Source organism: Verruconis gallopava (genome assembly GCF_000836295.1).
Source record: "Verruconis gallopava strain CBS 43764 unplaced genomic scaffold supercont1.21, whole genome shotgun sequence".
Taxonomy (NCBI): Eukaryota; Fungi; Ascomycota; class Dothideomycetes; order Venturiales; family Sympoventuriaceae; genus Verruconis; species Verruconis gallopava.
The window spans coordinates 435,717-456,223 of record NW_015622157.1 but is presented as its reverse complement, the minus strand read 5'-3'; the positions used below and the strand labels follow the sequence as shown (position 1 = coordinate 456,223).

Genomic DNA, 20,507 nt, shown 5'->3' with positions numbered 1-20,507 from the left:
AACATTCGGACCATAATCCTTGTCTAGAAGATGAAAGACGGCAATCCTGCAGACCAGCCTTGCTTTTAGAATCAGATTATGTAGAAGAAGCTCGCGCAGCTGTCGACGTACCTGTGGAGCTGTAGCGAGCGAGTTTGTGGTGTTTGGTGACAAACTTGGGAAGTTTGGTAATGCTCATGTCAATGCATGATTAATGTAGTGTACATAGAAGCTCAGATATGCTATTTCTTCATTGGGTGTCCGGAGGAAGCTCGCCATGTTCGATCAATATAGATTCTCTCCTGCCTCGGTCAGCTTTCGCTGCAGCAGGACGTGACTCGAGACTGTGTCCAACCGGCAACAGAAATTTATTGACCCAACGCTCCACCCTCTCGACTTTGTCCCGGAACGCCGCAGTCAAGGAGTCGCTCTTACCATCACTTGTCGAGAGTCTGACGGACGAGTCAAGACGCGTGATTGTCGTCTCGTGCTTGCTCACCCGTCTACTGAGGCTCTGGCCATAGACCTGGCCGCGCCAGACGCGGAGGGCAACATTGGTTATCAGGACGACATGACGACTGCGAAGTCGCTCCAGCGCCGTCCTCACCTCTGCCGTCTCTCCCTGCGTCGGAAGCCAGAACGTGATGGAAAACCCGGCCCGCGTCTCGTCGCCAACGGCAACTTCGACCAGCTCCATCCTGACACGGCTGTCGCGACGTAGTTGTACGGAGCGCACCGGCTCGACAGAGACAACGCCCGCGACGAGATTGACCGTCACCGTTTGCGGATAGGAGTCTTCTAAGAACGCGGCCCGCGGCAGGTCCTTCAGATTCGTGAATGCCACGGGGACAGGCGGAGCCGGATCGCCGGCAGAGGATACGAACGAGTCCGTGGCAGCGTCGGACAGGAAGCTCTCTTGCATGAACGTGCTTTCGTACGATGTTCCCGCGGCAAACTCCGTCGAAGTTGCCTGTGTGTAGTCGTCCAGCGCACTCTCAAGAAACTCATTGTTTTCGTCACCGTCTCGACGATGCAGAGCCGGCACCGCTACCGACAATGCTGCGCTTTGTGGTTTTGTTCTGTTTCCAGCGCCCTTGTGAAGCGCGGCGTCCACGTCGTCTGAAAGCGCTCTCCAGTTCGGCCACTGGCGTGAAGGCGTGGGATCCGGTGTGTTTTCGCCAATCGACCCTGCGATGTACCTGCTTACAGACGGTTCCAGCCCGTCGAGGAGTCTATCGTTTACTATCTCGTCACAGGTAGGAGCCCCCGTCAATAGTATAATTTTTCCACGGGCCATCACTGTCTGTTGGTTTGAGAGGCGAAGCTGCGATCCTAGCGGCCGACGATGGCGAAAGTGTGCGGATTTCTTGTCAATTCCTTCCGCAGCCTAAAATTTCCAGCAACTCCATTCTCTGGTGGTCTCACGTCTGCTCCGTCGACGAGTGGAATCCGATCGACGACGACATTTGAAATAGGGATGGTGGATAATTAAAAAGAACGCTCAAATCACCTCTATCCGTCGGATCATTTGTGTCGCCTCGTACAAAGGCTAAGTTAATGTTTGAGCGAATCCCAACACATCTAGATGCAATCTGATAAAATAACATCAACAAGGAACTTCATACGTACAAAAATTATACAATGATTATTTTCACAAATCTGCGAGAGGACCTAGGCCATAATGGGTCTTCAATGCTATTAATTCGGCAACTCAAGGCTACTGCGGCATTCGTCACTGTACTGCCTCCTTGACGCCTTTCTACTGCCAGCAGTGTGCTCGTATGGGGAACCGAGAGGGTTCGTTACTCGGACAAAGCGGTGCGCGAAACGCAAAGTCTTCAACGGTTTCCAGCTTCAAGCCTCTTCCATAAGACCTGGTTGGCGCATATCATACAATAGGTCACGAGATCAATCTGGTGCTCTCATAATACTCAATCAACCGCGAGTTGAGGATGAACTTTGAAAGTCCGCAATTTTCAGACGTTTTTGACCGACCAAGAACGCAGAACAAATCATGTATTTCGTCGCTTTAGTTCCGGCGTACTGGAACAGAACGTGAGAAGCAGTGACGATGGTTCTGATTAACGCCCTGCTGTCTGAGAGTAGAGTTGATAAACCCGACACGCCAGGCTACAAATTTGCCAGAAGAGGAGAAATGTGATATAACAGACGTTGCGATCGAAACAAAAAAAGTGTGACATTTGAAAGACAACAGGAAGACCATGAATGCAATAGGCGACGACCATTCTTGGAAGATGTACATTTGACTTGGCGACCTACGCATTGCCGAACACGCTCACTCCATACGATGTTGCGGTTCGGAATATCCGGCATGCAAGCTGATATCACTGGCATCTAGAGCCTCCAGTCGACTTTGGTGAGATCTGTACAAGTCATGCAGCCGCTTGTTCCGAGACTCAGTCCACACAGATGCAAATCGTCCATTGGTGCACGGAATGTAGCGTGGACTCTGGAGTGAGGTTGTTTTCTGAATTCCGTGGTCCACAAACTTACTGCATTGTGACCAACAAAGTACAGATCACTTTGCCTTTAGGCTTGTGGAGAAATACGTGAGGAGCTTCGATAAGATCCGATTGCATTGACGAGAAAGCTGAAACACTGGACATACAAGAATAAAGAGAGCACACCGAGATTTGCGACATACACGATTCGCGGAGTCAAGCGATGCTTTTCACACCTAAAAGCAGAGGCAAGTCAAAAGGAAAACCTTACCGGCGGCATTCTTCGCTTTGAGGGTAATGAAACGAATGCGGGTGGACTTTGAAGTCTGAGAATGGCAGCAGCATGATCGGAGCATCACATTCTGGCTTTTCTCAAGATTTCAGGACGAGCCACGACATCCCTCACCGCTTCGTCATCTTCGGAATGCACGTAGTATCTTCGAAAGAGATCGGTTCGGACAGGGCCGCGGAATGCGAGCACTAACACCGAACATAGGTTCAGGCAGCAAAGAAAAATTAAGGTTCGGCTTTCTCCCAGCCCCCAGGCGCGGAGGCGAGAGCGGCAAACGCAGCAGTTCATAACAGTGAGCAACTTGCAGAGTTCGGAGTTCACCAAGCAAGCAAGCTTAGTTAAGCTTTTGATTTTTTTTCTTCTTCCCCCCACCACCTTGACAAAGCGCGGATTCCCGTCCGCTCAATCTTATCAATCTGCATCGGATAGAAAGGCACGTACAGTGCGCTAGCGGCGTCACCAAGGATCTTTGACGAAACCATGGCGTCGGATCTGCACTCCAACGCGGCCGCACAGTTTTATACTGGGCCTTCCAAGCAGTCTTGGATCTCCAAGGGCAAGATGATTTCGTCTCTGAGAGGCCTCGCTGAGCGCCTTGCTCCCAATGGCTCGTCTTCGACTCTTGGCGGCTTCACCAAGGCAAAGACCGCGCTAGACTTGTTCCCCAAAACCGATCCGAAAATTGATGGGGACGAATGCTTAAGGGATTGTGATAGCTGCACGGTGCATCTGCCCAAAAATTTCAAGATCGACGAGGACGAGGAGTTGTACGGGCATGTGAAGGGCTGGAGCAGGCATATTCTTTGTGCAACAGGCAAGACAGATTGGGTGCGCGATGTCAGCGACGAGAAGGGCAGTATCATGGAGGCTGTCGGGAAACATGACGGTCTGCACGAAGGGGTGAGTGCATTTTTGAGCTTCACAAGTTGGCGCGTCACGCTGATATTTGTGCTCCAGAAACTAATGCTCTCGGCCTCAAATATCCCGGTGCCTGAGAACCCAGAGGTCCCAAACTCGACGACCGTCCTCCTTCTCCCTGCCTTCACCATAATTGAGAACGTAACCCCGTCAAGTGTCCCGGGCCTCATAACACACGTCATAAATTCGGCGCCCAAAAACACAGACCCTTTGGGCGAACCGAATCAGGTTACCAGCGCAGTGACGTCTGAACCATCGATACCTCCGGAACTCAAGTTGAAAGTACGGCCATGCCCACACAACTATCTCATCCTCCTCTGCTCTCAAAAGACGCGTGATGCGCGCTGCGGACAATCAGCGCCATTGCTGCGCAAGGAGTTCGAAAGACATCTGCGGCCGCTGGGTCTGTACCGCGATCTCCACGACGAGCGACCGGGCGGTGTCGGCATATATTTCATTTCGCACGTGGGGGGTCACAAGTTCTCTGCGAATGTGATGATATACCGGCGAGCCTCAGCGCCAAAACTAGACGGCGAGGCGTGTGAGACCGAAAAGGAAGAGCACAAGGTGGACGAGGTCAAGGCTCACCCGGGTAGCAAAGAAGCCCAGGAGGTGAACCTCGGTGCATCCCAATGCATTTGGATTGCCAGAGTCAGGCCGGAGGACTGTGAGAACATCGTCAAGTACACGGTGTTGCAAGGCAAAGTGCATAAGCCGGAGTATCAGCTGCGAGGCGGATTTGATAGAAGCAAGCAGCTTATCAGTTGGTGAAGGCACAGCGCGATTCGATGAGGTTCTATGGACAAATGTTCTGGAAACGCTTACTTGCTTGGACATGTTGGAACCAAGCCTTATGTCGTCCACTTGGCAAGGTTGCTCGGAATAAGCATCTGAAGCGTCTTCAGCTGCTTCCGATGAGCAGCTTTCCGCAGCTCGAGAATCATCGGGTCCGAAATGGCCGTCGTGTCCTTGCGCCGCTTATTCTGGCCGTAAACGATCGTAAAGTCCTCGATGACAGTGTTGGGGGCTATTCGTGCATGAGGAAGGATCTTGCAAAACTAGAGAGATCACTCGTATTAGTTGTAGGCGTGAGATAGTCCTAATAAGACGCAACTCTACCTTTCCAATCACGCAACCCTCGCCGACAACAGCAAATGCGTCAATAAAAGTGCCTTCGCCGACTAACTTTGCCGCGACTTGCGCGCCGCTTTCAATGATGCAGTCGCGTTCAAGCATTACGAATCTCCCGCCCAAGCCCGCGTCCTCATCATCCTTGCCACTGCCTTCATCGTTGATACCGATGACAGCTCGCTCAGCTATCACGGTCCCTTCGCCAATTTCTACTGGTCCAGCAACCGCGACGACCTTGGCATACGGATGGAGCACGGCCTGGGGCCCTATCGTGATTGGGAAAACACCAGCGAGCGTCGCGTGGTTGGCGATTATGACAGATGGATCGATGTTCGCCGGAGGCTTTGGAGCCGCCGGCACCGTCGACAGACGTTTGGACGCCGGACGCGACGGTTTCGCCTCAGACATTTCTGTTTCGCCCACCTGTTCAACAGCTTTCTGGTGGCCTTCCTTTCTCGACGGACGGGAGATTTGTTTGGCCGAAGTCGGAGTGGCAGCTTCGAGCCAGCCTTGCACGAAGCCTTGCGACAGACATTTCATGAACTCGTTCCACACCGCTGGCACATAGCTCAGAAACAGCAGACACATCTTCAAAACCTCAAAAGCTAACCTAGCACCGGTTGAAAGCATCGTGGTTTCTGCTTGTCGCATGTCCAATGAGGGAGTCGTGGTTGCCGCTACGGCATGGGTCGGCATTACGTGTATGTTGTTTACATTCGCATGTGTTCAGGAACCCTCCGTACTTTTTGGAAAAAAAAAAAAAATGAAACCAGAGTTTTTTTGGGCTTCTTTATTCCTGAATTTTTGAGACTTATGAAAAAAATCATGAAGTTTTCTAGTCGAGGAGAGGATGGCCAAGTTGGAAAGCGTTGAAGAAACATGCTGAGCGAAAGAAGACACATGAGCGACTGCTCTTTCATCAGTGATTTGAAGGTGCGAATATTGGTAAATAGTAAATACACGGACGCCTTTGGAATTTAGAATTTAATTCAGAAAAAAATGTATGAAGGCAATAACTGCTATTTGCTCACATCTGTCACATCTAATCTTGACTCTCTATCCTCCTCTGAGAAACACTTCACCCGCCATGGAACATCCTGCAAAACATCGACAGTGAATTAAACGTTAAAGTAGGATCATTTGTCAATCAATCACTGATGTGAAGAATGGTCACAGGTTCTAGTCTGTGCATGGCAGCCGCATATTTACCTAATGTCGTCATTCTTCCTACGTACAGAGCACCTAGCAACTGCGTCCCTGGTGAACCGCATATTTACATCGTCTTTCTTTCCAATCTCGACGTTGGGCAAAAACTTTTCTAGAAAACGCTTCCCCATTTCAATCCCCAAGGACTTTCTCTGGACGGAACCGCCGATCCCTCACGATTAAGATGGCCCCCTTCAAAGCTTCCACTGTGAAGCTGAAATATACCAATGTGAGTTGGCAAAAAGCCTTTACCCAAACTTCCGTAACCTCATAGAATACGTGCTCAAAGTCAGAATTAGCGAAAATCAGACGGCCTCAGGCTTGCGGAGATCGTTGCCAAAGACCTGGTGAGTATGTCGAAAGCGCGTGTGCGAACTGCACATTGAACACCGGATGACAACTTTAGCGAAAACACACAGCTGGCTTTGGCAAAAAGAATACTGTCGCTGAGACCAACTCAGCACCTCTGGAACTGGATCTTGGAAATAAAGAGCAGACGGACGTCTGCATCGAAACCTTTGCTGAAAGTCTTTTAGAAGCACTAGAATTGAGAGAAGGCGTTTCGCCATTGCGGCTTGAGGAGTTGAGCTTTCGCAACAATAAGTTGACAACGGCTACATTGAAGCTACTAGCGCCCGTGATCCACGCCGCACGATTTGATATTCGATATATTGACCTCTCGCATAACCACATACGAGTGGCGACGCGAGAAGAGGCCGAAGATTTTGCCGCTTTCATTCACGCTTTTGCTGGTTGCGAGCTCATGCGGCGATTGGATATGAGCGGAAACGATTTCTCGGGTCCACTTGCGATGGAGATATTGCTCAGGGAGTACTGTCTTCAGCAACCTGTCGATCCGAGTTTGCTGTATCATCCGACTGGCATGGAGACCACAGATTACGGGCAGGATATGCTGAGCGAAAGGACGAATATGCTGAGTATTTCGTCTCATACTCGGGATAAATGCTGCCTGGAGGAAACGAAAGATCCAGGCTCCTCCGTCGCAGGGTTAAAAGTGTGCACGCGGCGTCGTGGACTCCGCTCAATCCCGTACATACTACTAAAGGACACGAAGCTGGACGACGCGGGAGCCCTACACCTCTCTTACATTCTTGAACACCATTACTGGCCGCAGTATCTCATGAGCAAGCCAAAGGATGGATCGAAGGAAGCGAGGCGCAAAGAAGAGGACGATGTAAATGGGTGCTTTGGTATCGTCTTCTCAGGAAATTGGTCACTTTCACCACATGGCTCTAAGCTCCTGGAATACGCGAATGCGGCCAGAGCACAGCTCGTAGGTTTACAGCCTTTTTCCCAGGCGGAGCACAGCTTTCAGTGGAACTCAACTTCGCCCGGCTCGCGGTTGATGCGATCGAGCAGCACGAGCTCGCATTCATTCTTGTCAGACGATACTAATGGTCACCGTGTTGTCGATATTTCGACAAGCATGCAGAGTTTGAGAATGCGACTACAGCGAACAACGCTAGAAATGCACGGAGTTCAGAGCGTACAACTGTGGCACGCCGCGATGAAGATTCTGTATGCTGCACGTGTTATTTTACCTCCAATTGTCCCGAAACATGGCAGCAGAACAGTTGCCGATGTATCTATGCCGTCTATCATGCCTGACGTCCCTGAAAAAACAACCCTTCTCATCGCAAGGAAGTGCATGGAGCAAGTCACAAATGCCAGTAGAGTAAACTGTGCTATCGCGAGGACAAAAACGAGTCGGATTCCAGTAGTGGTCGGTTACCCCAGCAAGCAAGTGAAGAGTGCACAAGCTGACCATGTATCTCAAATTCATTCCCAAGGTAATGACAACAACAGTAGTTTGAATGTGGCTACGCCTGCCTCGACAGATAAGGGCGCGATGTACGATCCGGCCAACCCGATGAATTTACCCACAGCTATCTGGCGCAAAATCTTCATTGAGTATGCGGAATCAGCGAATCTCCTCAGCGATGAGCAAATCGACAAGGTGATCAGGTACGCGAGGGATCGGTCGAACATTATAGCAGAGATGCACTCTCAGGCAAAGGGTCAGAGTCATCAAGTGTGGCATATCTTGGAGCAGATTGACTGCTTCACATATGAACTGAAGATGGCGGACTAGGATCAATGAATCAAACGAAGTGAGGGTGAATACCATCGATAGGTTAGAGCTCACTTCTGTATTACGCGTCAATGGTGTTGTGCTTCAATAGCGTCCAAACGCATGATAAATAGCCTTTCCTATGACATTTGTGAGACTTGGCCATGAAAACGTTTAAGATAGTGGTTACTTACGCCATGTTAGAAAGGCTAATCGAATCGATACATGAGTTCTGAGGCATTAAAATAAATCTCGAATGGTCTATTTTTAATTGCGCGCTTTTATAATTCTACCGGAAATTTTAACCGAATGGTTCGTCCGTATCTGTTCAATCGATTAGGACTAGAGTCGAACTATTTAAACCATAAGTGTTTGCTTACCGTTTAAATAATATAATCATTGGCGTCAATGAAATCGCAATGAATCCAAGAACTGCATTGCCCCAGTCTACGCCAAGGGTATCATAAAGAGGAGGACCAGCGAATGGCTAAATAGGCGTTAGCATAAGGAATACCGATCCAAGAGGCCGTTGGGTAGTCACCAAAAAGGTTCCGACCAGACTCCTCAAGAAGCTTACAGACGCCACCGCACTTGCCGCATATTGGCTAAAGCTGTCGACAACGTATGTTTGTGTGCCCATGAAGATAGCCACCTGGCCAAAGCCAAACAAAAATAGAGCGATAACAGGAGCGATCCAGTGAACCTGGTACTTGGCCGTAAATCCATACATGATAAGTGCGGGTCCGACCCACATGGCCACAAAGATGAGGTTCGTTAACCGCATCTCTGGCTCGAACACGCCGTTATTTCGCGCCCGTAGCTTGGCCACGGTCCGATCTTGCGTGTTCATGAGAATGAGAAGCGCAAGGACCATGCCCGCGGCGAAGCCGATGTATGTCAAGCCAGCAATCTGGATCGAGAAGCCGTACTGGTCGACGAAGAGCTGAGTGATGGTTGTGAGGAGCAAATAGAGCATGCCGTAGTTTGTCGCAACGTACAACGCGTTGAGGAAAGCGACGGGGGAACGTGTCAGCAGTTTGATCGGACGAATCAAACTACGCTTCAAGAGCTCTTTTCGGGTCACACGTAGCGCAAGTTTGGAATGCAGGTCCTCCCGTCTGAGTTCTTTTCGCAAGCGAATCGTCTTCTTAGCAAGAACAGCAGGAGCGTAACATTCTCGGAAGAGGAGCATTGCAAAGGTGGTTACCACGCCGCTGGCCATGGTTAGAATCCAATACGTCCAGCGCCAGCTCAACTGTTGGGCAATAAAGCCGCCGCAGATCGGACCCGCTGCGGGTGAAACAGATTGCACGATCAAGACGATAGCCATGGAAAACGAGCGACGCTCAATGGGATATAGATCTGCGACAATCGCAGGTGCGAGATTCATTACTGCCGAGCCAGCAGTACCGGCAAAGAAACGCAGTACAATGAGCCCTGCCATGTTTTTGACGAAGCTACAGCCGAGAAGGAAAAGAGTGAACAACCAGCTCGAGATCAATATTATCGGTCGTCGTCCAAAGATTTCGCTTAGAGGGCCAAGGAACATGGGACCTAAACAGTAGCCGAGCAAGAAGATGGTAATCATGAATGATCCAATTGCTTTTGAAGACGTGTGCAGGTCTTTAAGAGTTAGATCGATGCCAGGCGCGAAGATGGATGAACCTAGCGGGCTGATAAAAGTGAGACAGCTGATAAGGATCATGTTTACCAAACGCTTCCTAGTGGGCCAGTAAAGCGGGTTCTGAGGGTCTTTGAGTGAATCCCATGCGATCAAGCCTTTGTCGAGTTCCGTAAGTGGTGCAGGCGGCGTGGTCGCAACGCGCACGATAGGGCCTTGTGATACTCCCTCCACGTCTTCGGCAATGGGAATCAGCTCCTTTTCCAATGGCGAATCTTGTTTCGTCGCCTCCTCTATGCTCGAGAAACTCGACATGATTACAGAAGAGCCCAAGGATGAAACGAGTGAGAGATCGCGAAGCAAACTGACAAGGCGTCAAGTCGGGGCCGAAATGGAAGGAAGCAAGACTGATGATTGGAAAAGGCAAAGAAGATACCTAATTTCCGATCTGAAATAGCCGCATGGTTCAGATGCAAGATCTTTTAGAGCTTGGGATTTTTTCCTTTGCGTACAAGCCATACAAACAAGCTTCATGATGCCGACCTCCCCGCCGGTTATCGAGGTCCGCCACGCGGTAAAGACGGCACAGGATGTGCAAGCTTCTGCACCCGTGAGACGGTCACAACACCACGCAGGATACGCGAAAATATGGGATCAAAATCCGTGGTCGTCATGGCGATGATCCAGTCTGATGCAGAAGAAACGATACTAGGTCTAGGGATGTCAGTGACGGCTATGTCGTCAATGAACAAATTGGTGGTCAGAGGCGCAGTTGGCAAGATAGAGAGGACCCGTTTCGGATGACAACCAAATAAACCCCCCGTTTTTTTTTTTGAGAGGGGGGACTTCGGCGAACAGCTGATATCCTTCACGTGGTAATTACCTGTATGTCTTTAATGTCAGTAGGCCTTAGAGGGAACACGAACTGGCTGCGTGGAGACGCTCATAATTCATGTGGCAGTCGCGTGAAATGAGCAACAAGCCAAAAGTTCGAGATGGATGACGACTCGCGATTTATGTTGAGCGGGTAGGTGCTGGGAAGACAAGGCGTGAAGAGAGAATGAGGAAAAGGTACAAAAGAAGACGGCCACCGACTCAAAGGCGAGCAATGCCTTGCTTATCTGACTGATCGAATGCATAAAGGCTTCGTTCGGATAGCATCCATGGCGACGGTTCAAATTGGGGTTGGTCGCTCCACACGGCTGAGTTGTCACAACCAATTGTCATTTCTCTGATTCTCGTTCGATAAACGCCCAGCGTAGTGAACGCGCGAACATTCTAATCGATGGCCCATTCTTCATCATGTCGGCTCGGTGCTCATACTGTGCCAATTTGTCCTTCAGATACCTGATCGAGCTTGCAAAGGAAGAGTTTCAGGCTCATCTTTTCCCCCAAAGAGCTTACTACCAGCACCATCCTTCGTTTAACAGTCTCGAGGTTTCGGCAGCACGCGGTTGCGACCTCTGCGCCCTAATTCTGGACTGCTTCAAACGAAGTTCGCCATACACTACTCCTGGTTTGTGGCCAGAGACGTGGCTAGCTGCTAATGTGGACGAAGGAAAGTCCATGTACAGCGCCGCGAAGCAATTAAACCAATCTGACATTAAGATTGCTCTCAACTCATCGCATCCTTATTTTGCAGAGGATATACGGAGTGTCCAGGTCTTCGATTCTCTGCTCATACAGGTTGGGGAGATCGAAAGTCCGGATGATGCCGAGCACGTTGACGAGGAGCAATATCCTTTACCTTCGCTGTCACTAACTTTGAGCACGCCTCGGGGTAAGACCGAATAGACAACTGGTGCATTATGGTCTGCAGCTGGCTAACACTCTCATATAACGTGCTGTATACATCGAAGATTATCGTATTGGACGCTATCAAGTCGACTATGACTTACGTTCAGATTATAATTTCAACATCGCTCGATCGTGGTTGCAACAGTGCCAGAGCTCTCACCACACCTGCCAACCCAAGATGGCTCCCATCTTGCCTACTAGAATAGTTGATGTAGGCCAAGATGATCGCGACGATCAGCCAGCAAAGATTGTTCTCGGATGTGGCCAAAGAGCCGAGTACCTTGCGCTCAGTCATTGCTGGGGTGGAAAGAATTCTTGCTCTCTGGATTCGACGACACTTCTTGACTTCCAAAAGGCCATTCCTTGGGCAATACTACCGCGCAATTTCCAAGATGCAATCATCATAACGCGACGGCTCGGATTTAGATTTCTCTGGATCGATTCTCTATGCATCCTGCAAGATTCGAAGCTAGACTGGGCTCGGGAGTCAAAGAAGATGGACTCGATATATAAACTGGCCACCCTGACAATCTCGGCAATGGCGTCATCAGAGAGTAATGAGGGGATACTCAAGCACCATAGAAGGCATGAAGATCCACAACCAGTAATATTCACCACCTCCTGTGACGAAGGAGTTTTGAGTGATGTCATGATCGCAAGAACCGAACATGAGCTGGAGACCTTGCGGTCTCTGGATATTCGATGTCCGCTTAGTCGTAGAGGTTGGACGCTTCAGGAATTGGTATTATCCGAGCGCCACCTTTTTTTCGGAAAGCAACACATATATTGGAAATGCTTGGAAGGATATCAATGTCCTGATGGCCTTCCGTCAGGCAGTCGAACAGCGGACAATGCCTGGAACCTGACTGCCATTACCACTCGCCAAAATCGATTTGGTTCGCCTACAGCCATTGAACACGCAAGCTTGCTCCACGAGTGGTATGAGCTTGTAACTGCTTACTCCTCTAGACAGCTCACGTTTGATTCGGATAAGCTCCCTGCGCTATCCGGTTTGGCAAACCGCTTCCATAGATACTTCGGCGGAGTGTATCTTGCCGGTATTTGGAGCTGCGACATTATACGTGGTTTGATCTGGAGTTCTGAACTAGGATCCTGCCCTCATGTAAAACCTTTTAGAGCACCATCTTGGTCCTGGGCTGTGACAAACATGCCTATACTATACAATCACGGGCCAGAGCATGCAGGCGACGAAGATCTTCAGATCATTGATCACAAAATCACGCTATGCGATTCAGGTAACCCGTATGGAGAGATTCTCGAGGCAGAGCTTATAGTGAAAGGAAGGACTGTGCCCTTGATTCGTAGTAGACAAACTGTCCATTCTTGGCAGGCCTCCTGCTACACAGGAAGTGTATCATTCGATGAACCCTCCCCTGAAGGAATTGAAGAGAGGCAGGACGAACTGGTATTCTTTACGTATGGTGCTGAGAGTAGGCTCTTAGCGGTACAAAGCGCTCCTGGCAATGAATACGTGTGGGAGCCTGACCAAGCCTGCTTCCACACTGTTGAGTATCTAGCTCTTCTCGTTCATGCTGATTTTAGTTCTCGTGTCTCAATGGGATTGGTCCTTAAGATTGTTGACGAGAAACACGATATCTTTGAGAGAGTTGGCTTTTTCAGTATTGATTGCGAGTTCGACCAGATTTCACTTTGGAAACACAAACAACTCAGATTGGTCTAAGATGGATAAACAATGTGTGTTGTCCTAATAACCATCCTTTTGCCACTTTCACTAAAGTTACTTGATTGAAAAGCTGAAAAAAAAATCACCACAGCAGAACACAAAACTCAACTCATTGCCTTAGGCCCAGCATTCAACTCAATTCCTGAAATCAAGGGACATGCCGAGATCCAATACCTTTCAGTATCTTCTTTTGCATTTTACGCCGCTCCACCTCGGCGATATTCACTAGTGAAAGCCTCAAATGTATCCCCTGTTCCCTCTTGCGCACGGTACGCCTCCTGTTAGGTGCGATGAAGGCCGTATACTGTGAACGTATCTTTTTATCTCCAGGGCCTACAACGAACTGAAGCTGGTTACCTCCAATCACTCCGGCTCTGAGGGTCCCGGCACAATCAACCGACCAGATGCTGTTGACTCTGTTAGATTTGTTCCTGAACGCCAACATTGCTGATTGAATCACCTTGTGAGATAACCTCTGGAATCGGATTGCCCATGTGAGCTGTCGTGTTCGTATCCTATCTCTTTTTTATCACCGTAGATAGCAAGATACGAAATTTCGTTTCCCCAGTGGAATAACAGATCAAAAACACTATGACTGTCATAAGCTTGGATGGGCGGAGCAAAGCGACGTAGAACATACCCGCAAGGACCCCCTTCGTCTCCAAAAGTGTAGTAAGCGTCTTCGAAATCAAAGTCACGCGGAGCAAGCTGCGCTTTGCCGTTGATATTAACAATAGGTATTCCGGATGAAGCCTCAGTGAGTTGCTAGTTATGTTTAGTATATTCCTAAACAAAGCGTAGGCTCTTATTGAGTTCGGAAGCCGAACAACTGGAGTCACAATCAGCGATGAGAAATATTCAACAACTTACGAAGCCAAGTTTACTATCATTGGGATCAATAGCACATCCCGAGTAATCGGCTGCGTAGACAGATTGATATCCGGATGTGCTTTGAGATGAGTTAAGGTAACTCGGCACGCATCCAGGATGGCTCAAGCTGGCTGCTGGTTCGTCATCTGTCAATCCTGTCGTTTGAAATCCTGCATAGCTATTGGAGGAAACGGTTGCTGATGAGCTATATCCTTGCGTTGAAGCTGAGCTTGTCGACATAAAGTTTGGAGAGCCTATAGAATTATTGTAGTCTTCATTCCAATATGCTGACTGTGCGACAGTATTGGACTGGCTTGAAAAGCCTGTCTCCTTAGAGCTTCCGCCATACCCTGTCGGTGAAAGTCGTGAAATGGTGTACAATGAATAATTTGCTGTATCCTGAGATGTTAACGTCGATGGGAATGCAGTCACTGTGGAATTTGTCTTCTCTGGGATTTTGGTAGAAGGGCTCGATGACTGAGCTGTACCAGAAAACAATAGGGATTGACTCTGTGAGACAAAGAAGGGAGAACCCTCTGTCAAAAAGCCCGACACAGGAATTTCCGAGGAGACGATCCCTGTGCCCACGCCACTCATAGGAGGAGATGATCCATTAGTTGTTGGAAACGGAGCCAAAACGCTAAATGAGGATGTGTACTCCGGATATGAGGCCGATTCCGTGCTGCTAGTGTTAGAAGCTATCGACGTACTAAGATTGCTCTGTATCGGATCTATGCTAGGCTTTGGTGGAATTGAAAATGCTCTGGTGGTGTTCGAAAGCACGCCAGATGATGCGAGACTAGAAGCTGAATTTGACGGAGAGGGCGCCGTCCAGTTCCATGATGAGTTAAAGAGGTAACTAGACCATGATGAGTTTATGGGCCCTGTTTTGGTCGCAAATGCCAACAAGCTTGATGAAAAACCGATTTCTGCGGTATTCGATGGAAGAATAGAACTAAAGTTGAATGCGAAACCTGAGAGAATCGATCTGGCTGCGGATGTCGTCGATCCAGAGAAACTTGTCGCGTTTGAGGAACTTCCAAGTGGACAAGGTGTTGATATGTTGGACGCCAAAGCAGAGGTGACCGTGAACTGTGATCCAATCGTGGAATTTGTCCACGAGGGGCTTTGGGATGGCTGTGGCAATACGATTGATTTGGAAGTACCCGGCTCGGTGACGAACGGAAGAGAATAGCTCCCATGCGTAGGTTCTGCGGTTGTGTAGCAGGGCTCATATCTTTCCTCAATTACATCAAGATAAAATGACATTGTCGTGGTCTAAACGGCATCAGCGTCTTTTGAAATTAGTACGAAGCTTGAGAACAAAGAGCATACAATAGTTTGCGACTGTGTTCGAGGATAAATGTTAAGCGCACACGCGCAAATGCTCGATACCTGATCGGAATCGCAGCCTGCAGGGAGCGCTGTGAGCGGCGCAGCAGTAAATGACGAATTCTCAGAGCAATCCGCGACTGAAGCGCTCGAAGAACTAATATCAGACATTTTCGATGTTATCGCGGAGACCTGCCTCTTCGTAAAGCCCCCTGACACGTCTGTTGGAGAGCATCCGGAGAGCGTAGTTGTCCATTTTCCAGTAACAGTTTCGTATTTAGTCTCTCTATTAACACCATTAGTCCGTGAGTCCAGACAAGCGGCGGAGTTCTTACGTGGTTGTCGTAATGTGAGACTGCCAGCTCACGCAGTTCTCCAAGACGTCGAAAGAAGCCGTACCGATATCGTAAGATGGGATGATTTCGTACAGGCATGCGTCAAGTGAACAGTTTCCTATGGGTATTTGAGCGTGAACGAGAAAAATAAAGCTTGAAAGAATGACTATTTTCTCCATTTGTTTTACCGTGAAAGAATGTCAATGGGAACGAGAGTCTTGATTTACGACATAGAAAACTGTCGCAGTACATGCCATTTTATATCGAACTGGCGAACTACAAAACTCGATTCTTGAACCAAAAGGACCATGCTTCCATCTTCGTGTCCATCAGGAGTGTCGTACGCTGTATGCACCTAGACCAGAGTGGCAATATGGAGGCAACGAAAAAGATGTGAAGTGTTAAGAAGCAACGTGAGGATCAACCATAGCCTTGCACGGGAGTGTTGTACCCTGATACATCTGGTGTACGGTAGCATGAACCTTACAATTGGATTGTAATTAACAGCGTACTCAGGAACCAAGCTCTTTGAATCTTATCGCGTAGTTTTTATGCCCTGTCCTCACTCAATACATTATGAACATAGATATATAATCGACGTGTGCTGGATGACCAAGTTGGTCAAAACCACGTAATATCGACCAAATTCTGATGCCTAGCTGCATCGAGACAGTATAAGGAAGCGTTATTACAACGTGCCCGACATGATGATGCCGTTTCCCAGTTCCCATCGAAATCCGGTGCCAAAGGTGGTATCTTCAGCCATGTAGTAATGGAGGGCAATAGGTCTGAATTGCTGATCGTTATAGGTGGATCCATCTCCTCTTTTGTAGCCCATAGGAACGCAAGTGCATCGCAAATCATGCGCACAAATTCTGGTATCCTAGTGGAAACGGACAGATCAGGATGTGATCCTCAGCTTGTGGGGCGTTCGAATAGCGGATATACGAGAAACTATGGAAAGCAAGCGAGGCTTGTCATAGATCGTACGAAATTCTAGGCCTGTCTTGTGCTCGTTGGGACCACACCGTTTGGGTTTGTATGAAAGAGATTATTGTGTACCTTGAAGCAGACTCCCATGCTTGTATGTCCGACAAAAGACACGGCGTCAGCCGTTGTTGTGTCACGAAGAGAGACGGTTTCACAAGTGTACCAGTCCTGTTTGCCCACCACTGCTAGATCTTGATCACTTTGCGACGAACTGTGGGTCTTTAGATGACTTGCATACGTTCCACTGGAACGAAAGGTCGTACAGCATCTGTCAATGCACGACCAGTTCGGGATGATGGCAACAGATAGGGTCGATTTTTGACTTTCAAATTAGAGATCGGTGCATGAAATCTCCTACCTTGTTAAATACGACTAATGTGCCTGGCTTAATTCTGACGCGCGGGGAGATATACAATAGATGAAGGTAAAGATGGTTACTCACAATTCCAGATACATTCGGAGAGGCAGTCATTATCGGATCCAGACAAGGAAAGGTCACGCAAGCCTCCAGCTAGAAGTAAAGTACAAAATCAAACTTCACTTCAAACTCCTTCTTTTACCTCTTATTTCCCGGCTCAAGCCGTAATTAAGATTTCGGTCGACCCGACGGCATCTAGGCAGTGACAAGTATTATAGCTTTGCGAGTGGAGTACCCTTCAATAGCTTCTGCACCGCGTCGACTCCCGCCTGCGCAACCTCTTGGTCCTGTGCCGGTGTACCCGTCGAACAACCGACGGCACCCAAAATCTGACCATCTTTCCCGACAATGGGCAGACCACCACCTATCGTGGTGAAGCGGTTTCCATTTGTGTTCCATATGCCGAAGGCGGCACCACCAGGCCACACTGCCTCCTTGTATGTGTGCGTGCCTACACGGTGACCGGCAGCTGTGAAAGCCTTGTCTATCGCGATGTTTATGCTTGTGATCTTCGCGCCATCCATTCTCGAGAAGGCGAGTAGATGGGTAGCGTGATCTGTGACGGCAATGTTCATTGGGACGCCAATTGACCGAGCTTTCTCTTCACAGGCACTGACGGCTGCTTTAGCTGCATCTTGTGACAGAGTCTCCACAGTCCTCGTGGGCCGAAATGGTATAGGTGCCATAGCAGATGTGATCAAGTAGCGCGCGTTGCGTATGCCGATTTATGCTGTGTATTGCTGGGCAAACTAAGTATCCAGTCAAGATTGCAAAGTTTGCATCGGTCTAATGTACTCGAAGCCTTTGACAGCAGCGCTTGTGCAGGTTCCTAAGCAGGCTCTAATACAAGAGCGGCAGAGGAGAAGCATGTGTTGATCGACGAAGAAAGCAGCATCGTCCTAGGACAATGTTAGTTCCGCAAGACCGAGGAACTTTACTTTCCGGTCTTCGGTTTCCCATCATCCATCCACGTGATGACGCGCTACAGCAGTAGGACAACCTTCACACTGGCAATATCAGCTCACAACGAAAACACTACTTCGATTCACACCGAATACCTCATTTAAGCCTCGTTCATATTGATTTTTGAGCGGACGTTTAGCATTGAAATTTTCTTCGTGAAGGAGGCGAGGCACACAGGAATTCGAAAAGGATGGACTCTGCAGTTGCGCTCCGGAATTGATTGGCTTTGCGTATCTCTCGTTGGGATCATTGCGTTACTGGCAAGGTCAAGGCCTCGGCGGTCCCTCAGCCTGATCGAAATGCTCGGACTTCTAGCATGATACCTGTTCCGGCAGTCTCAAAGATATATAACGCACCTGGCTTGCTTACTATCTTGACGCCCGAGAGTTATCTAACATTTTGCTCTTTCATTTCCGTTATGACACAAGAATCAGACCCTCGTACTGCCCCGCTACGATGAGCTGGAGAAGATGTATTCATCGTCGTCGCTTCGAAGTTGGACCAGCATTAAATGGGCAACTCTAATCGTGTTTACCGGTTTAGCTTCTTTAGTGTGGTTCACCATTGACTTCGACCTTAACGGCTGGTCGTGGAAGAGGACTTCTCTCGAACCGCTTCATATTGGCGTTATCGATACGACCAGTCGCTAGCTCTCACACCTGCTTCAGTCTTAATTCGCTAAATACAAGCTACTCTCTTAAGGTGGAGGCCCGGCCGGAACGTTCGCTGCTGCTCGCTTACCAGAGCTCTCCGGAAAGCTGCATCGTCCTCTAGAGATAACTCTTTTCGCGAGAAAATCCTCCCTCGGAGGTCGTCTGGTACCTGACGGCCCAACATTTCCCTTCAATCATGAGTTCGAGATGCCTCTTTCCGCGGAAGATTCGAGCTACAATTCACCGGTTTCAGATCTAAATGGTATAATACCTGGCGTTAATTTCCGGTTCAGGAAATTCCCTTTGAGACGGAATGTTGAGAAGACTCTATACTTAGTCTTTTGATTCCCCTTTCACATTGCACATGGAACCCTTGAACGTTTCTGATGGATAAGCTTAGTGTTTATAATAAGCCAATCGAGCTCACACGGCCATACTCGGCAGCATCATTTGGTTCTCGCCTTTGGGAATTTTGGTGCTTTGGGAGATCAGCAAGTGATGCCAAGAGCCTTGGTTTCCAGTATCGACAACGGATTGAAAGGCTGAGCCGGATTGGTACCCAGGACTCTGTCAAAGCCATCGTCGACCTGCTCAGCCTTGGCCAAGCGCGTTCACAGATAGGAGCGGCCATCTTCAGTAAGCAGGGAGTCTCGAAAAATTACATTAATCGTATACTTAAGAGCGGAGCTCTTGTCCAACTTGGCCAAGAAGCCGACTCTTTGAATATATTTACTCTAGGAATGGTGGCCTACGCTGCAGATGAAGGCAAGACGCATCAAGGCGGTTGTCTGGTTGCTACGCTCGAGAGCATGATATCGCTCTCCAAGAATGTTCACCTCCATCTCAACAACGAAGCGCTAGGCCTCCGCAAGCTAAATGCAATAAAATGGATCCTCGCTACACGTGACCTTAAGGATTCAGGCCATGAATCGGCTTATATGTTTGACGGTGTAATTCTAGCCGCACCTATGAGCTCCCTTAAGCTTGAATTCCGCAATGCTACCTTTAAAACTGACAATGACTTCGTCGTGTATCAGCCTCGTCACCCCACTTGGTTCACGACCTCGCGTGCCCTGGACTCAGCGGAAGTGGGCAAGAAAGATCCTCAGTTCCCAGATAGGATCATCAGGCGGATTCCACCTTCTTGGCAGGCGGCAGAACCAAGCACCGGAGCTATCGAGATATCTGATTTGGGACATGATGTCAAGCGATGGCTTCATAACGATGTTCCAGAACGGATGTATCGCTTGCTCTCTGACAGGCCCGTCACAGACAAAATGGTTCGAGACCTACTTGGCGGCAAAGCCAGCAGCTGGATTGCCCGACATACTGTATCGTTCTCACCGTTGCAAATGTCATGCACCTTGGCTAACGAGAATATAGATCGAGCAAGGCTACCCTGTCTACGGCCCGCGATCCTGGTTTTCCGACTTTGAACTCGATGAATTAGTCTGGCACACATCAGCCATCGAAGAACTCCACAGCTCCGTCGGAGTTAGTGCGTGGACCGGCCGTAATGTAGCGAATTTGGCATTTCAAAAACTGAAAGATGTTGCTTAGGTTTGTGAATTCTGCCAAGACCTGAAGACATAAACGTATGGTGGTTTCTTATTAAGCCCAAACAACAAAATCGAATTTCTCTCGGCCGCGACTGTCACTAGTTTTTGAAACCTGTGCGAAAATTTCCTCGCATTGTTATGGATGGCGTGCGAAACACATCATAAAGCGATTACGGGATACTTT

At 48.9% G+C, this 20,507-nt stretch overlaps 8 protein-coding genes across 9 annotated transcripts; 4 read left to right on the top strand and 4 right to left on the bottom strand.

Annotated features, from left to right (window-relative positions):
* Positions 1 to 28: 28 nt before the first annotated feature.
* Positions 29 to 1,276, bottom strand: PV09_06318 (uncharacterized protein; the record flags this gene model as incomplete). The annotated part of the gene is made up of 2 exons (XM_016359941.1): positions 29 to 58; positions 112 to 1,276. One exon carries the CDS (start codon positions 1,274 to 1,276, stop codon positions 230 to 232), a length of 1,047 nt encoding a protein of 348 aa, XP_016212389.1. The 3' UTR covers positions 29 to 58; positions 112 to 229.
* A 1,625-nt stretch (positions 1,277 to 2,901) lies between these two features.
* On the top strand, positions 2,902 to 4,778 carry PV09_06317 (uncharacterized protein). Its single transcript, XM_016359940.1, has 2 exons — positions 2,902 to 3,633; positions 3,691 to 4,778. The coding sequence occupies exons 1-2, from the start codon at positions 3,214 to 3,216 to the stop codon at positions 4,420 to 4,422; spliced, it is 1,152 nt and encodes a 383-aa protein (XP_016212388.1). The 5' UTR covers positions 2,902 to 3,213; the 3' UTR covers positions 4,423 to 4,778.
* On the bottom strand, positions 3,654 to 5,412 carry PV09_06316 (uncharacterized protein; the record flags this gene model as incomplete). The annotated part of the gene is made up of 2 exons (XM_016359939.1): positions 3,654 to 4,709; positions 4,771 to 5,412. The coding sequence occupies 2 exons, from the start codon at positions 5,410 to 5,412 to the stop codon at positions 4,503 to 4,505; spliced, it is 849 nt and encodes a 282-aa protein (XP_016212387.1). The 3' UTR covers positions 3,654 to 4,502.
* Positions 5,413 to 6,172: 760 nt separating this feature from the next.
* On the top strand, positions 6,173 to 8,238 carry PV09_06315 (uncharacterized protein; the record flags this gene model as incomplete). Its single annotated transcript, XM_016359938.1, has 3 exons — positions 6,173 to 6,217; positions 6,288 to 6,335; positions 6,395 to 8,238. The coding sequence occupies 3 exons, from the start codon at positions 6,173 to 6,175 to the stop codon at positions 8,099 to 8,101; spliced, it is 1,800 nt and encodes a 599-aa protein (XP_016212386.1). The 3' UTR covers positions 8,102 to 8,238.
* Positions 7,507 to 10,535, bottom strand: PV09_06314. Of its 2 annotated transcripts, XM_016359936.1 has the most exons (5): positions 10,138 to 10,535; positions 8,622 to 10,065; positions 8,461 to 8,567; positions 8,275 to 8,404; positions 7,507 to 8,220 (listed from the first exon to the last, which is right to left on the bottom strand). In XM_016359936.1, the coding sequence occupies exons 1-4, from the start codon at positions 10,233 to 10,235 to the stop codon at positions 8,362 to 8,364; spliced, it is 1,692 nt and encodes a 563-aa protein (XP_016212384.1). In that variant the 5' UTR covers positions 10,236 to 10,535; the 3' UTR covers positions 7,507 to 8,220; positions 8,275 to 8,361. The 2 variants fall into 2 exon arrangements, with proteins under 2 accessions (XP_016212384.1, XP_016212385.1); XM_016359937.1 differs by lacking the exon at positions 10,138 to 10,535 and having other exon boundaries at positions 8,622 to 10,135.
* A 468-nt stretch (positions 10,536 to 11,003) lies between these two features.
* PV09_06313 (uncharacterized protein) lies at positions 11,004 to 13,338 on the top strand (the record flags this gene model as incomplete). Its single annotated transcript, XM_016359935.1, has 2 exons — positions 11,004 to 11,481; positions 11,561 to 13,338. 2 exons carry the CDS (start codon positions 11,004 to 11,006, stop codon positions 13,198 to 13,200), a joined length of 2,118 nt encoding a protein of 705 aa, XP_016212383.1. The 3' UTR covers positions 13,201 to 13,338.
* A 3,675-nt stretch (positions 13,339 to 17,013) lies between these two features.
* Positions 17,014 to 18,050, bottom strand: PV09_06312 (uncharacterized protein). Its single transcript, XM_016359934.1, has one exon. The coding sequence runs from the start codon at positions 17,832 to 17,834 to the stop codon at positions 17,361 to 17,363; it is 474 nt and encodes a 157-aa protein (XP_016212382.1). The 5' UTR covers positions 17,835 to 18,050; the 3' UTR covers positions 17,014 to 17,360.
* A 1,100-nt stretch (positions 18,051 to 19,150) lies between these two features.
* On the top strand, positions 19,151 to 20,324 carry PV09_06311 (uncharacterized protein; the record flags this gene model as incomplete). The annotated part of the gene is made up of 2 exons (XM_016359933.1): positions 19,151 to 20,095; positions 20,148 to 20,324. 2 exons carry the CDS (start codon positions 19,151 to 19,153, stop codon positions 20,322 to 20,324), a joined length of 1,122 nt encoding a protein of 373 aa, XP_016212381.1.
* Between the last annotated feature and the right edge of the window lie 183 nt (positions 20,325 to 20,507).